Source organism: Rhinolophus sinicus, linkage group LG10 (assembly GCF_036562045.2).
Source record: "Rhinolophus sinicus isolate RSC01 linkage group LG10, ASM3656204v1, whole genome shotgun sequence".
NCBI classification, from domain to species: Eukaryota; Metazoa; Chordata; class Mammalia; order Chiroptera; family Rhinolophidae; genus Rhinolophus; species Rhinolophus sinicus.
The window spans coordinates 96309312-96326284 of record NC_133759.1 but is presented as its reverse complement, the minus strand read 5'-3'; the positions used below and the strand labels follow the sequence as shown (position 1 = coordinate 96326284).

The 16973-nt window shown below is 38.8% G+C and overlaps 1 protein-coding gene across 11 annotated transcripts in view; it reads left to right on the top strand.

Annotated features, from left to right (window-relative positions):
- The first annotated feature begins 3259 nt into the window (after window positions 1-3259).
- Window positions 3260-16973, top strand: part of PWWP2A (PWWP domain containing 2A) — a 38610-nt gene continuing 24896 nt past the window's right edge. For 10 of the 11 annotated variants that reach the window (XR_012489856.1, XR_012489857.1, XR_002138075.2 and 7 more), the window contains exon 1: window positions 3260-3963. Coding sequence is in view for 4 of the 11 variants with exons in the window: in XM_019740641.2 (XP_019596200.2) it covers window positions 3380-3963 (584 nt within the window). In the remaining 7 variants the exon portion in view is untranslated. Of the gene's footprint in view, window positions 3964-4953; window positions 5310-8940; window positions 9011-16973 lie in introns of those variants that run through there. The other variant, XM_074313862.1, reaches the window with a different exon arrangement.

Genomic DNA, 16973 nt, shown 5'->3' with positions numbered 1-16973 from the left:
CCCTTCAGTGATCTGTCCAATCAACCAATTATCCATCTATTATGGTCGGAATGTTTGTGCCCCTCCAAAATTTATATGTTGAAATCCTAACTCCCACGGTGATGGTATTAGGACATGGGACCTTTGGGAGGTGATTAGTTCATGAGGGAGGGGTCCTCATGAATGCCCTTATAAAAGAGACCCCAGAAAGTTCCCTTGCCCCTTTCCACCATGTGAGTATACAACGAGAAGTCTGCAACCTGGAAGAGGGGCCTCATCTGACCATACTGGCACCTTGATCTTGTACTTCCAGCACCCAGAACTATAAGAGATGCATTTCTGTTGTTTATTTGCCACCAAGTCTGTGGTATTTAGTTCTAGCAGCCTGAATGGACTAAGGCACCACCCAACCTTCCAACCATCGATGCCACCCTCCATCCATTTAGCCAATCATCCATCCAGACACAAATACCATGTGGCTATCCACTCCACAAGTACCTTCTCTATGCTGATTCTATGCCAGGAGGAGGCTGAATACAGAAGTGACCAGGACACGGCTGAGAGTAATAGCTGGCTTCCCACTGGAGTAAGAACTCCCTGAGGGCAGAATCTTTTGTTTTTGTATCTGTAGTGCATAAAATACGAGTATGATTTGGCTCCCGTCTTCCTTTCCAATTTTACCTCACCCACTTATCTTGCTGTTCCTTTTGAATTACACTGGTCTTTCTGTTTCTGGAACAAGCCGAGAGTTCTTTTACCTTAGGATGTTAGCAATTGCTGTTCCTTTTGAGCCAAATGTCCATCCAACAATGTCAATAGCTGGCTCCTTATCTTTTCATCTTAGCTAAAATGTCTTGTCCTTAGGCCTTTTCTGATCACCTTATCTAACAGAGACACTCTCTGCCCCTCCCCTAGCTACTCCCTATCACCTCACCTTGCTTATTTCTTTTAAGGCATTGCTCATAATCTATAATCATCTTGTGTATTCATTACTTATTTTCTAGCTTCCTAACCAGAAAAATAAACCCCAGGAGACCAGGTACTAAGTCTTTCATGTGTTTTCTGCACGACTTCTGCCTCCCTAGCCCAGTAACTGACACATAGTAGGCCTTCAACATTTATTTGTTGAATAAATGGATGAAAACGTCATGACCAGATCTTTCCAGTATAGGAAGTTTGAAGAGTAGTAGAAAACAACCTTGAGAGATAGAATAGGAACAGAGAGGGCACACAAGAAAGACAAGCAGAAGAGTGTACACTTGATGTAAACATAGGAGCTAGTAGAAGCTCTTGAGTTGCAGGATGAAAAATGATTTAGAAGGGTGACTTGGGATGCCACAATCTGCTATAAATCCTTAGTTTAAGTAATTCACTGCAGTGTCTTGCAATGAATTACTGCAAGAAGTAATCAGGTCCCAGAACCTGAACTGTATTTTTTTCCCTGTGGGAGATTATACAATGTGGGAGCTCAGTGTAGGTCTAGGGGTTTCATAGAACTCTATGTTAGTTTAATTAATTGATTATGGTGAACTATACAGACAAAGTGATCATGGTGAAAACTCTGTAAGGTGGGATCCATGTCTGTTTATTGTAGGCATGCAGGAGATAAATTATTTGTTCTGCAGGAGATAAATTATTTGTTCGATAAATGAGTGAGTGAAATGGGCATGCACTTGGAAAGACCTTGGAAGGATCTGCTGCTAGCCATCTGTGTGACCTTGAAGATTTTGAATATGGCTAAGGTCAGTTTCCTCATCTGTAAAAGAAGGAGACTTAACTCACAGGATTTTAAATGATTGCTTAAGGGAAAATCTCTGGCACAGAGTGGACAGTCAGTAAATTCATTTCCTTCTGTTACTTTGGAGATGCTGAACCTGCCTGACAGGGATTTTCTATTGGCCTTTTCTCAAGAGCCCTGTGGCTTGAGCAAATAGCGATATTTACTTTTTGCCATTTTCAGGTCTTCCAATGTAAAGTTGGAATTCTGACTCTGCAACTTACTAGCTGAGTGACCCTGGGCACCCTTTTTGTGCTTCAGTTTCTTTATCTATAAAATGGGTATAATAATAGTAATAATAGTATCTGCCTCATATGGATATTGTAAGAATTAAATGAAATGGTATCTAAAGTGTTTGTATGAGTGCCTGTACACAGTGGGTATTCAGTAAATCTTCACTGTAATTATTCTTCAGAATTTTAGTTTTTTACTCCCTTTAATGCTGGCAACTTCTCTCCCCTCCCTCCTGTAGGTATTCTCAGAGCCTATAATCTCTTCTGGAGAGAAGGCTGACTCTGAGGTACAATTTGAGAGAAATGGATTTAGTAGAGTCTTCCAGACATACAAACCAAGAGACTTACAGTAGGATAGAGAAGTAGGGGCATTAGGACACCAAAAAGAGGAAGTTTTTGAACCTGTGGCATAGGAGAGGCCAGGAAAAGAAAAGCTTAAGCAAGGACACAGGTGTGCCCATTTTCCAGTGAATGTGGAGGGAACAAGCAGTGTTTACATAGGAGCCCAGCGATGCCTCACGACTGCTCCTTGGAACTTTCATCAGCTGAATCCAGTGTGCATAGTGTCCCTTCTCTTTTCACTAGCATTGTCCTACTTTGAAATAAATAGGTGCGTTGTTCCTAGCAAATGGAGAGAAGTCAAGGAACACACACATTGTGTGGAGGCTAGAGAGGCTGCCATGAGGTTATGGAGAACGTCTCGCATAGCATTTTATCCCCTGTACCTAGCACAGTGCCTAGCATAGTAGGAACTCCAAGAACTTGTAGAATTATTTTCAAACTTTAGTTGACCTTCCGAAAGAAACTTGTGCCCACAAGCGGCCGCACGCCTAGAAATAACATTTATTCTAAGGACCTCCGCGCAGGGATTCTTGGGAAGCAGTTCCCCTCTCACATTCTCCTGTTACTCCTCCCCTCGGTCTCCTTTGAAAGAACTGGCACGCCACGTGATTCCCTCCTTTCTGCCGCCTCTGAAAGACTGCCTGATAATGGGCAGGAACATAGGCCAACCATAAAATTTTGTTTCCTCTTCCAGCCAATAGCAAGAGTCGGTAAGTCTATGGCTCCGCTTTTGACTTCCCCCGCCTACTTTGAGCCCGCCCCCTCCTCAAGATTCGACATTTGACAACTCATCCGGCCAATGAGAAGTTCCTACTCTGCATGGGAGGGTGGAATGACTGGATGATAGACGTCCACATATTGCCAATGCTACATCAGAAGTGCGGGAGGGGTGTAGGACGGAACCAATGGCGCGGTGCCAATAATAAGCTTCAGGGAAAGGGCGGGACAAAACTGTTCGCGGGAGGGAGGGCAAGGCCCAGGGAACCAAGCAGCGCTGCCGCTAGCGCCGCTGCAGCGGGAGTTGGAGGAGGGTGAAGCCAGGAAGAAAATGGCGGCCGTAGCTGCAGAGGCGGCAGCGACTGCAGCGTCCCCCGGGGAGGGGGGCGCCGGCGAGGCCGAGCCGGAGATGGAGCCCATCCCCGGCAGCGAGGCCGGCACTGACCCGCTCCCGGTCACCGCCACCGAAGCATCTGTGCCGGACGGCGAGGCCGACGGGCAGCAGTCCTCTCCTCAGGCCGACGAGCCGCCGCTCCCGCCTCCACCGCCGCCGCCGGGGGAGCTCGCTCGCAGCCCAGAGGCGGCGGGGCTGGAGCTAGAGGCTGAGGAGAAGCTGCCCGCCCGGGTGGTGGAGCCGGCGGCAGCCGCGCTTCGGGAAGGGCCCGACCTCCCACCTTCCCCTGCACCGCCGCCGGAGCAGCCCCCGACTCCCGAGGAGCGCCAGGAGCCGCAGCTGCCCCAGCCCGCAGCCCCGGCGCTCGTGCCGCCGGCGGGCGGGGACTCTGCGGTGTCGCAACTCATCCCCGGCTCGGAGGTGCGGGTCACGCTGGACCACATCATTGAGGACGCGCTCGTCGTGTCGTTCCGCCTTGGGGAGAAGCTCTTCTCCGGGGTGCTCATGGATCTGTCCAAAAGGTACCGCGCCCACCCCCAGTGCGCCCCTGGCCGCCCCGCTCCGCTCGGTCCCCGGGGAGGGAGGGAACCAGGGCCGCCCTTTCACCCCCGGCTCCCGCCTCCCCGGCGCCCGCGCCGCCCTCGGGTCCCGCGTGGCGCTTCTCCGAGTAGGGCAGGCGCGCGAGGCCGAGAGAGGGCGGTCCCTGCTCCAGGTGAGCGTCTGCAAGGGCAGGTGTGCCACCGGGTAGAGGGCGCGGGTGCGCGACGGGCTCGCGGATGTCACCCCCACCCCCCGGCCTCTGAGAGACCCGGCCCTGGCGCGCTCACACTGGGGCGGGAGGGTTAATGCAACATGCGAAGGATTTTCTCTGAGGACAGGGTCTTGGTCTGGGGAGGCTGCTTGTGAGGCAGTTCTATTCTCCAATTAACCTTTAATTTTAATGAGGTTGGAGAAGGGGGTGTGCGCACGGGGGTTCCCAAAAGGTTAACTGTCACTCCTTATAGGGGGAAGAGCATGTATTTAAAACGAGCCTTTGGACGGGTATTCTGACTGTTAGAACCAATTCTCCTTAGACAATTGTTCAACAGGAAACACATTTATCTAATTACTAAGACAGTTTTAAGCAAAGTCTGAAGAAGAGATCGGATTTTCTTTTTAACTTTGAGTATCAAGATGGTGTGGTATTTAAAAGTGTTCAAATACTGACTTCTACTACTGTAGATCTAGTTTAAATTTATGTATTGAGAACAAGAAGGTTGAGTTCACCTACAAACCTGTCTCAGCCAGCACATTTTCATCTTTCGATTTAAAATGTTTTTGGGCATCGCTTTAAACAGGTAAAGAAGAGAATCTAAGCCTACAGTTAAGTTAACCTTTTTACTCTTCTTTTGCAGATATGAAGTGCAGACTCCCATTCACGGCTCTCCATTCTGTTTCCTGCAACAGCACACACTCTGATGGTATTTCACCTGTTTGGAAATGGCTTATTTTAGTATGTTTTACCTCCTTGCCCTCCCAGCAAGGTACAAGAATCCTTTCCCATTTGGGGGAAAAAAAAGCCATTTAAAATTAATGTTTCAAAGTATGATGTTTGTGGGGGGAGGGAGAAGATGGGAGCCTTTACAATCATTTCTGCATGTTATTTAATCTCATTTTTTGAAAGTCTTTTTAAAAAGAATTTTGAGTTAGGACTTTGGCACTTTTGTTTTCATAGTTAGAAAGCAGAATAAGACCAGTGTGCTTTCTACTGATGTATTTGTAGCAAAAGAGAACCAGTAGTGTGTATGCTATTGAATCAAACAGAAGTGAAGGCTGGTGATTGTGTGAGTATCTGGATTTCAAATCTGCAAAAGGAAGGTGCAAAAAGGTAAGTTGTGTCTGGAAATGGAATGGATAGTTCTTTCCTGTTTTGAGGTGCTCATTTTGTTTTTGGTTTTTTTTTTCTTTTTCTTTTTTTAATTGTTAGAGGATTGCAGTTAATTTTTAGAGTTTTGGTCTATTTTTCTAACAGTGCTTATCAACAGCAATTTCTTTTGTTGGGGAAGCTATTATTAACCTTCTACATTTTAATGTTTTGAAGTGAAAGGATCCTGTCATTAAAGTGTTTTTTAAAAAGTCATTAAGGGAACTATCAACTTTCATTCAACTAATATTTATTGAGCATATCTGAGTGTAAGGGCCCCTCCTAGGGATTCCAAAATGAGGCATACCTCGTTTATTGATTGCACTTGGCTTTATTGTGCTTCACAGGTGTTACTTTTTTTTTTTTTTTTTTTTAAATAAACTGGAGGCAAGACCCTCCACCAGTAAAAAGTACAACTCATTTTATTGTGACACTTGCTTTATTATGATGGTCTGGAACCGAACCCGCAGTATCTGAGGCATGCACGTATATGTATGAGACACAGTTCCTGCCTTCTATTATTAACTTACGTGGGAGGCATCCATTGTAGAAGTGGTAAAGAAATAAAACACGTGGTTTTTAAAATTTAGCACTTCAAGGAATTATTGGACCAATGCTTGACCAGTTGGGTATTCCTTTTTCATAATATAATTTCGAAAAATGGATCTGCCAGTATATTACAAAATCTGTGTATATCTTGATTACATACTATTACATCTTGATTACGTACTATTTGGGGTTAACTGATGCTCCAGGAGATAACCTTTATAGACTAATCAGGACCATGAGTGTAGTCCTCAGTTGCTTTAAGAATAGTTTGTATCCTATTTGACTTAAACCTTTCAGTAAAAATAGCTTCCTATTGAGTGCCTGTTATGCACCAGGCATTATACCACATGCTTTAGTCTTTATAACTGGTGGTATTTTCATTTATATAGGAGGAAATTGAGGTTCATTTAATTTGGCCAGTCATTTAGCTTATAAATGGCAAGGTGAGAATTCAGATATAGGTTGATCTGAATCTAAAAAGCCTGTGCTTCTTGGACTTTCATATTAAAAAGTTAATTGGGCTGGCAAGTTTTCTTTTAAGCACTAACTAAAGAATTGGCAGATTTTTGAAATTTAGTGTTTATCTTGATTTCAGTAGCAGTATGGGCTGATACAAATGCTATGGGTGCTAGAGCCAAGCAGATTCCTTAGTCAGCTCATAACCACGGCACCTGCTCTGGAGATTACCCATTTCCTGAGCTGTATATTGGGGAACACGCAGTAGACTCTGAAGTCTTGGTTCTTGCCTGTTTGGTGAGATAGTCAGGAAAGAATTAACATTTGGGAAACTACTGAGTGCTTTTCTTCAAAAGGGCCAGTAATTGCTTTTATTAATTATTTTATTCTGACATTATGCATGGTTCAAAAATGTCTTTTAAAGTGGAAGAGTTTTTCACTGTGTAGAAACAGTGTTTGACCCTAGAGTACAGGATTTCATATATATGTGGATTGACCAAGAGTCTGCTGCTTTTTTTATAAGCACTTGACATTCTCCCCCCCTTCCTATCATTGTATTTTTTTTTTTTTTGCCTTATTTTTAGAGTTATTTGATTGAAGAACTCATTGCTGAGGAGAATCTTTTTGTGGAAAAAAGGAGCAGGACACCTGTAATTAAAAAAAAACCTGAATGTGGTACTAAATAGATTGACCTGGACAGTGTCAGGGTACTTGGATTCTGACTTGTAGTACTGGCCTCTCCAGTTAGCACTGACTCTGTGCCTCTCTGGGCTGCAGTCTCTCTGGGAGGTTCTTATGAGGCTAATTCATTTTGACTTTAGATAGTTCACTTAAGCACAAACAAGTAAACAACTCCAAGCCTCAGTTTATATGTGTAAAGTGAACAGGGTGACCAGGTGGTCTGGTTTTCCTGTGTCATCCTGGTTTGACTGTTACTTCCTCCTTTCTTCAAAGTAGGTTGCTTTAGCCTATCAATGACATAGGCATCCTAAAAATGAAGATATTTGAATATCTGGTTAAAAACATTTTATGTAGCATACTTGCACATAGTATTTGAAACTAAATACCTTTAAAGTGAGTCATACATTGTCTGGTTTATTCTCAGCAACTCCACTATTTTATACCCAACCTTCTTAGGTAGTTTAAATTACCTCCCTATTCCTGAATTCATCATCAATGTCTAATGATAATAGTGTAATACTAGCAGATAAAAATAATCAACTAACCCACAAATTCAGTTTTGTTTTCTTATTCCCTTTTTTCCATTAATGCTTTTGTAATTTTGACATAGGTACATTTGTTTCTTCATATTTCATTATATAATAAGTATTCCTTCAAGTTGCTAAACTGCCTTAATGATTACTTTAGACAGAATAATAAATCAGTGATTGTACCATAATTTATTTTTTATTATGGGAAGTGAACTTCTATGTATTTATTGCCCTTGCTTCAACATTTATCAACCATTAGCCAAACTTGTTTCATGGTTTGCCCATCTCCACTGGATTATTTTGAAGCACATCCTAAACATAATCACCTTACCATAAATATTTCAGTATAGATCTCTGAAAAAGATAAGGACTTTAAAAACCGTAACCGTACTGCTATTACCGCACCTAAAATAATGGCAACTCCTTTATGTTATTATCATATATCCAGTCAGTGTTAAAATTTCACAGATCGGCTCTAAATTAACATTGCAATTAAAATCTATTTTGTTCAAATTAAAATCTAAGTAAAGTTTACATTGTAAATGGTTGGTAAGTTTCATAAGTTTTTCATCTGTCGTTCTGCCATTACTTTTATTCCCTTGCAGTTTATTTGTTAAACCCACAGTCTTTGTTTGGTAGAATTTTCCACATTCTGGATTTTTTTCCCATTGCATCCACTTGGATGCATTTCCTTAACTTTTTAAAAATAGTTCTTTTCCCTCAGGAACAAACCGAAGGGACAGCAACTGCAGTCCTGTGAGGGCCTCTTTTGAAAGCCTTGTTTCGGGTTAGTAGAAATGATAGGGATATCGCCTGCCTGCCTGCAAACTTTTAGACCTATCTCTTAAATACACCTCCAACTTGAATAATTTCAAACAGAAAAATTTAACCAGTCAAGAACATCTGTAAAGGCAAACAGTTTCTCAGCCTTTTCAATCCGTACCTGAAGGGAAAGTACTGGGACCTATGGTTTCTTTTCTACACAGAAAGGGTTTAAACTGTTTAGTACTATTCTCCATATCTTAAAAAAATAGTTATAGAGCTACTTTGAAATGTTGAAAAGTCTTTCTGAATTCTGTTTTTTTGGACTTGATATGAATTAAGGAATCATGAAGTACATGCTTATGCTTAAACCCTTGTGCATTTTAATTTTGTGGTACATGCTTATTAAAGGTTGTAGTTAGTTGTATTTCAGAATTGATCTTTTATAACTGTTGACTTTTTGTGTATGTATGTGGGATACTGTTGCATTAAAAAGAATTGAGGTGATTTCTTTAGAAAACCTCAGATTTCACTAAGTTCTTAAAGAAATTTGTAGAAAATTTACTTGTTTCTTTTAAGGAAATATAAACCAAGACAATGATTTTTTTTCTTTACAGAGACCATGAAACGTATGGTGCAATAGCCCTACTTTTGGTGGGAAAAATATACAGCCATTCTGGTGAAGCAGTGAGTAGTGGTATCAGTAGCTTATACTAAGCATCCAGGTGGAGAATTTAGGTCCTCAAGTTGTATGTTTGAATGATTGCATTGAGTTGTACATATTTAAAACACTTAAATATTTTTTGGTGGTGATTCTTAGAGCCTACGGTGTTGTTAAAGGGTTCCCACAGTAAAATGACAGGGAAGTGCCAATCACTTTCTGATCCAGACAGCTGTAGGACACTCACTACCGGACCAGTATATGTACAGTATGGAGAGTGAGTTCTTCCAGTGCATGTTGGACTTCAATGATTTTTCTTTGGAAGTGATTAGTTGGACATTAAAAACCTAGTTTGAATCTGAGTAAAGAACCTGTAACATCATGGTATTAAAAGTAAATTTTATAACTAAATTTTATAAACTAGATAACTAGATATACACAAGGCATGTTTTATTGGACTTAGATTTCTAATGAGGTTAATTTTCAGCCTTTTGTGTAAATAAGACCATACGTCATCACTATGTACTGTTTTAAAGCAAAGGTCTTGATGCAACTATAGGTTTAATCTTCCTGAGATCATTTTTTTTTTTGGTGGGGGGGCTATTAAAGAGGTTGTATATTATTTGCTTATCTCTGTTATGGCTATTAATTTGACACTGATTAAAAAATGAAAGATGTTCTTAGTGGTTATTTGTGCCTATGAAGTGCATCCTTATTTCTTGATATTTATTGGTGCTGTTCTTCCTAAATTCCCGAATTAATTTAGACACACATTAACAGAAGAATACAGCTTGCTAGTCTAGTGGCAAATCTTGTATGAAAGTAAGTGGAGGTTAAGTGGATTTAATACAGAATGTTTTTGTGAAACACTTTGGACAATGGTCCTCAAAACAAATTTGCTTAAGATTTCTGAGCTCCTTTCCACCACTTTGTGTTTTTAACAAGGTGATTCTGAAGGAAATTATTCTCTGATCATATTTAGAGATAATTGATTTTTAGGGGATGAGGGGTAGTTTTGCCAAAATAGAATGATAAATTTGTTAAGCCTGTTTTAAAAGTTACTGGTTAATTTCAAATGGATGTAATTACAAAGTAAGCAATACATAAGGGGATGGGCGACTTGGATGGCAGATATAAATCCTCATTATAGAACCAGAAATTAAACTTGCAAATAGTTTCTTAAATCTGGTTGCCCACTAGACGTTTAGACCATAATTTTTATCTCCTTTTGGGCCAATTTTATATTAGTCACTTTACTACAGAATAGTGGTTTTTAGCCTTTTAAAACTCACACCTCCAATAACACTTAATTTCATTGAACTTTTCTGCATATTCCCAACATCTAAGAATGTTGCCAAACTTTACTTTCTTGATTAATAATAGCTACTATGTATTTCCCACGCTTATGCAGACTGTGGTAAGCACTTTGTATACAGTGTTTCATTTTACTCTGGAAAGTCCAATGAAGTAAATTCTACTAATCCCTGTTTCACAGATAAAAGACACTGAGGCTCAGAAAGATTAAGTAAATTGCCTAAAATTATAAGTGGCAGTTGTTAATAGGTATATTGAAAATGCCTTTCTGAATGATAGACAATTCTCTAAGATTTGGAAACAACTCTGTTTTAATACACTTAACTATATTTCATCATTACCATTTAGTTTGTGATTTTGGTGGGGAGTTACTCTGGTAGGTAGAGAAGCTCTCAGTTCCTCACTCAACCAGTCAATAGCTGCTGCTTTTAAAATATGAATTGCTCTCCAGTTCAATGTAGTGAACTCTGGGCATTTTGGAAATAGGATTTCTTTTTTTCATGTATGGTCCTGGGTCTTAAATTAGGTATCATTTGTTTTGCCTTGGCTGGCCTGGCTCTCGCAATAGTGGAGTCTACTTGTTCATGAGAGGAGCTCCTTGAGCACGAACTTAGCATTTATTAAGTGCTGGATGATTGGACTGGAAAAGGATTTATTTATTTATTTATTTATTAAAATTTTTCCTCTTTTTAAATTTTTTTTAGAAAAGGGTTTAAAGACTAAAATGCAGTAAATTGGACAAACTGTTTATGGTAAAACAAAAATAGTGAAATAAATTGAATATATTGCTTTTTTAATTAGTTAATTAATTTTTGTCTCCCCATTGCCTTTCTTTTTTTTTTTAAACTTTTATTTGTTTAAGTGTGTTTTTCCAGGACCCATCAGCTCCAAGTCAGGTAGTTGTGGAGGGCGCAGCTCACAGTGGCCCATTTAGGGAGCGAATCGGCAACCTTGGTGTTATGAGCACCGCGCTCTTAACAGGGGGTGCTATCCAGCCGCCCCCACATTGCCTTTTTAAAAAAGTCCATCTGTTAAGACATACTTAGACTTCTGATGAACTCTATTAGACATAATACAAAAGAAATATTAAAAGTACATAGAAATCAATGAAAACATAGTATACTTAAAACTGCTTACTGGTATCTTAGAGCCAGGACTAAGGGAACTCTGTTCAAGTGTTTGAAAACTGTGATGAGTATTTACATTAATAATTAAAAAGATCCTTTTATAGCAGTGTTCATTTTCTTGGGGAGATGTCACGTATGTTGCCCTAAGTAACAAAGTGAAGTCAAGATGTGTCTGTTCTTAAAAGTAGTTTGCCACTTTGTGGCCATTACCATTTTTTTTTGGATAGTTATTTTATAAGAACAATTTACTATTAGGGAGTTAAATAATTTGAATACAGATGTTATTACTAAGGATAAGTGTTTTCTCTATAGTTGTTTTTACCGTATATTCAAACCTAGTTATCCAGGTAAGTTTTTTAGAGGATTGTTTGACGGTACATGTTTGGGAGCTTGAAATCTAAAGTATTAGTGTTTAACCTCTTTTTTTCCTACTTGTAAAAGCTATCTGATTTTCTAAGAGGATTGAATAGACTTTAGAAGATTGAGTAAATTCTTATGATTAGAGAGACATTCTTTTAAGACTTATGTAGCCCCCTTCACCATCCGTTAATTTAAAAGGATATTTCCTAGTTATTTCGTAGTAGTGTTGTTCATAATTGGTGTTCTATTTTTATGGTGCTAAGATCATCCTCCCATGTCACCTATTTGGGTACCTATGGTCCCTGCAGATTGCCCTTGTAATACTTGGAGCTTTTAATTAGAAACATCATTCATTCACTTACAATTAATAAAACCTAATACATTTTAATTTTAATGTAATAGTTACTATGTATTATGCCTACTTAGTATTGTGTACTAGGCCCAATGGTAAGCAATTAAGTATATTCTTATTTAATCTTGACAATTCTATCAAGTTACTTAACTGCAATTTCAAAATCTAGAAACTGAAAACAACTTTGTTACTTTTTTGATGGCAAAACCAATGACCTTAAATTGTGTGAGGCTATTAGATCTATTTATCCTACTTAGTGTGAATGTTTTTTCATTTCACTTCTGAAATATTAATATGCTTGATAATAGGGTGCTTATTATCTTTTGCAAACCAGAAAAATTACGAATTCTGAAGCCTGTCCATGTCCATGGGATTCAGAAACGAGCATGTGGACCTGTTAAGGGCTCCGCTCCTGTAGTGGGAAGTCGGGGAGGAGAGGGGTTCAGGAACGTGGGGTGAGGGAGGCAGTAGGTAAGAGCCTGACTTTGGGCTGACTGCTTGGATCCGAATCCTGGCTCTCCTGCTTCTACGTAGCTGTGGAATCATGGGAAGACCATTTACCCTCTGCTCTTTAGTTTCCTCAGCTACAAAACAGCGATAGTATAGCACTTTAATAGGGTTGTTGTGGTGATTATATCAATTAATGTAAATGCATGCCACACAGTAAGTGCTATGGAAGTAGTAACTTATTTTATGAAGTAGCTTCTAAGTGGCAGAACTAGGATGAATGTGACAACAACTAGTATAGTCACTTAATATGGGTTTACTTGAATAGCCAGTCAACCTAAATCCTGTTGTATTGTGGCCTACAGTATACTCTACATCTTTAAAATACCTTGAAAGAATTTGTAGAAGCTTCAGGTAATGCTGGTGGAGTATAACTTTGCCCTTTTAATTAATAAGGAAGGATGACATTTATATTTTACTAGGGAATGAGATAACTAGGAGTTGTTCACAAATGGAGGGTAGATCTCATCTACCCTGCGGCAGATGGCTTTGTAAGGAAATGATTGGCTTTGTCATGAAGAGAAAGTTATGTCTCATTAGTGAATTTAGTCCTTATGGTCCTTTCTGCTTCCTATATGCTTTTAAAACCTAATAGAAAAGGGCTCACATTTGAGTGGCCCATTTCAAAGTTAGGGAAAGGGCGATTTTTTTGTGTGCTCACCTCTTATTAAATGGTGGGACCGGACTATAGCTGAGCTTAAGTTTTTAACAAAATGATTTAGCCACTTTCAATTTCATCACTGTAATCAAGCCTTCATTGGCTGTCTTGTTAAGAAACTAGTGTTCTCTGTCCACCACACTTGCCTAACCCTCATAACAACAGCGTCCTCTTTCTGCCAGATGGATTACTTTTATTGCTTGTTTAAGCCTCTGAATCCTGACCTGTCTCCTGTGAAGGAGGGACTCATGTTGCTGACTGGTGACTCCTATGCTGCATCTGGTTATCTGTTGACTTCTATCACACCTGCTCAGCGTTTTACTTGTTTAAAAGCAACCTCTTGGTTACCACCTTTCAAAAATGGGTAATCACTCTTACTTCACCACTCCTCATTTCAGTCTTCATTTAATCAGCTCGGGCCCTTCTAAGTGTTGTCCCATTTTATGCGAAGCCCATTGCCTGATCACTAATCCATAGTGATTTCTTTCTCTCCAGTCTGTAGTCTCTTGCCAATGACTCTTGCATTCTAGTCTCACATACTGAAGTTGGGTCCTAGGCCTAGGACCTAATTTTATACTATTTGACTATAATGAGCATACTTGTATTTGAATATAGATTTTTGTGCTTACTGGTACTTGCGGTGAGTTTGCTGGCATTTATGCTTAAATAGGACATTTTCTTTTTTTATATACCTTAAAATTTTTGGTGGAACTGAGGTAAACTAAATTTAAGACCATACTTTTAAAAACTAGTTTAGTTTTTTATTTTGAAATAATTTCAGACATAGCAGAGAACTCATGCACTCTATCTGGATTCACTAATTTTTAACATTTTGCTACATTTGCTTTGTCGTTCTTTTTTTTTTTATTAGTTTCAGGTGCACAAAACAATGTAATAGACATTTATCATTTATATCCCTCACACAGTGACAATCCCTCTCCCCCAGTCTACTACCCCTCTGACATTGCACAGCCATTACATTTCCACTGTCTCTATTCCTAATGCTGTACTCCACTTCTTGTAACTATATAGATATACAGATATATATAGTTATATATATATAACTATATGTATATAGTTATATATAGTTATATGTATAACTATATATATGTGTATATATATATATAAACTTGTAGTTGACATTCATTATTGTTCAGCTTCAGCTTCAGGTGTACAGTGCAGTGATCAGGCATCCACATCATCCCTGAGGTGGTCTCCCTAACGAGATAAGTGTCCATCGGATATCCTACAAAATCTTTACAACATTATTGATTGTCATTCTTTATGTAAACATTTTTTTCCTTGAATTATTTGAGAGTAGGTTCCTTTACTCCTTAATACTTGAGCATTTCCTAAGATCAAAAATATTCTTGTACATAACCACAATATAGTTTTCAAATTCAGGAAACGTTGACAGAGTACTTTTATCTAATTTGCAGCCCATATTTCATTATTTTGTCAATTTTTCCAATAGTGTCCTTTAAAACTTTCTCCCTCCTCCAGTAAATGATCATATATTGCATTTCGTTGCAATATAAAATACAACATATGTAATAGAGACTATTCCTCAATTTGGGGTTGTCTGACATTTGCTCATGAGAGGTTCAGGTTATACGGGCAGCGTGTTCTCGGTGCTCATCTGTAGGCTCATGATCGTCATTTGCCCTCATCATTGGTGATGTTCACTTGGATTCTCCCTCAGGTCAGGGTGTTTTCCTGTTATTCCCCTGTGTAGTTAATGTTATTTCTCTTGCATTAATAATTCCTTTAGCACCATGAAAATATACTACTTCTCATCAAACTTTCCACTCTACATAGGTAGCACGTAAAATGGGCCAACTTATCTTAATTATTTTTAAGTGTATAGTTCAGTACATTCACATTGTGAAATAGATCTCCAGAACTTTTTCATCTTGCATTACTAAAGCTATACCCATTAAACAATTCCCCCTTTTTCCCTCCCTTCAGTCTATGAATTTGACTATGTTAGATATTTTATATAAGTGGAATCATAGTATCTTTTTTTTGTGTGTGACAGACTTATTTCACTTAGCATAATGTTCTCAAGGTTCATCCATGTTGTAACACGTGACAGGATTTCCTTTTTAAGGTTGAATGATATTGCATTGTATGTATATAACACACTTGATTTACCCATTTGTCCCTTGATGGGCACTTGGGTTGTTTCTACCTTTTTGGCTATTGTAAGGAATGCTGCTGTGAAAATGGGGTTGCAAATATCCCTCTGAGATGGTGTTTTCAATTACTTTGGATATATACCCAGAAGTGGCTTGTATTTTTAGTTTTTTGAAGCATAGTGTACGTTTTTGTTTTGTAAATTTTCTATTTCATATAGCTGAGTGTTGAACTAATTTCATTTGTGCTTAAACTTTGACATAACCTATCTCACAGATGAAATGTAAACCAAAATAAGCTTGCTTCACAGTTTTCCCTCCTTTATGATTTAATCTCTTGCTAATTTAAGGAGAGGTATTTTCTGAAAACCTTTCCTTGAAATAAAATTAATCTGAGTATTATTTTTAAGTGGCTAATTGAACATAAATTTTTCCTATTGTAGATTCTTTATGGGAAAAGAATTCTGGGAGGGAATGTGTTCTTTTTGTCTCTGTTGATCCATTTATTGGAGGAGGTTTGGTCCAGCCAGGGGCCTGTCTCAGTTAACCTTCCTGAACTTTTTTTCCTGAGTGTTGAATTCCTCAGGACCTCTGTTGGCATGCCTAAGGTTTGTAATGCCTTAGCTGTTAGTTTCTTTATTTTTAGTGTATAATATTTTAAAAAGAATCTCCTGCAGTTGCAGCTTGGCAACAACCAGAATTGAGAATCAGTTGTGCACTATTAAATGGTTGTAAAAAGGAAGGAAAAGAATATACTCCTAGGTCAGAGATGAGTTGATTGAGGTTGCTGTGAAATTAATGCTGATGAACACTATATCAGCATTTAGGAAACACTATAAGAATAAGAGGTAAGAATTACCAATATATCTGACATTTTAAAAAGTTGAATAGTTGTTGGTAAACATTTTTAGTTTTGTTTGAGGTATTCCTTTGGAAAAGGAATTTGGGTGATGGTTATGAGCTTCATTCCAAGAAGTGGTGCATATTTAGGTATAGGATTGATAATGCTAGAAATCTTGAGCGAATACCTTAGTTTTGTAAAGCTTATTAGTGGGCAAATAAAGGCTTCATTTAATCAGCTAGAATCATCAATAAAATTCAGATAGCTAAAGTGGAACCCAAATAATAGAAAATGTTCTCCTACTTCCTATAATAGTCACATTTTGAATTTGGCTTTAAATACTCTACATTTGTTTTATCTTTATATTAGCTGAGGATTCTTTTTATAATGATTTTCTCTTGCCTTTACACAAAATAACTATTAAGCCCAAGTATTCTCCCTCAAAATTTTTGCACTCAGTACTCCTAAATTGTTAAGAAGATTGCTCTCCTTAAAAACTTTACAGGTTCCCAGGAAGTTGCATAGATTGTACAGAAAGGTCTTGTGTACAATTCGTATGGTTTTCCCCAGAAGCTGTTTTTATTTAAACCATAATTCCTGAATATTTTTCCTTTAGAATTTTGGGGTAGTGGTTAAAGAAGACTGAAATGGGTAAGGGTTAGAATGAGTCACTAATATGTTAGTAAATATCTTCA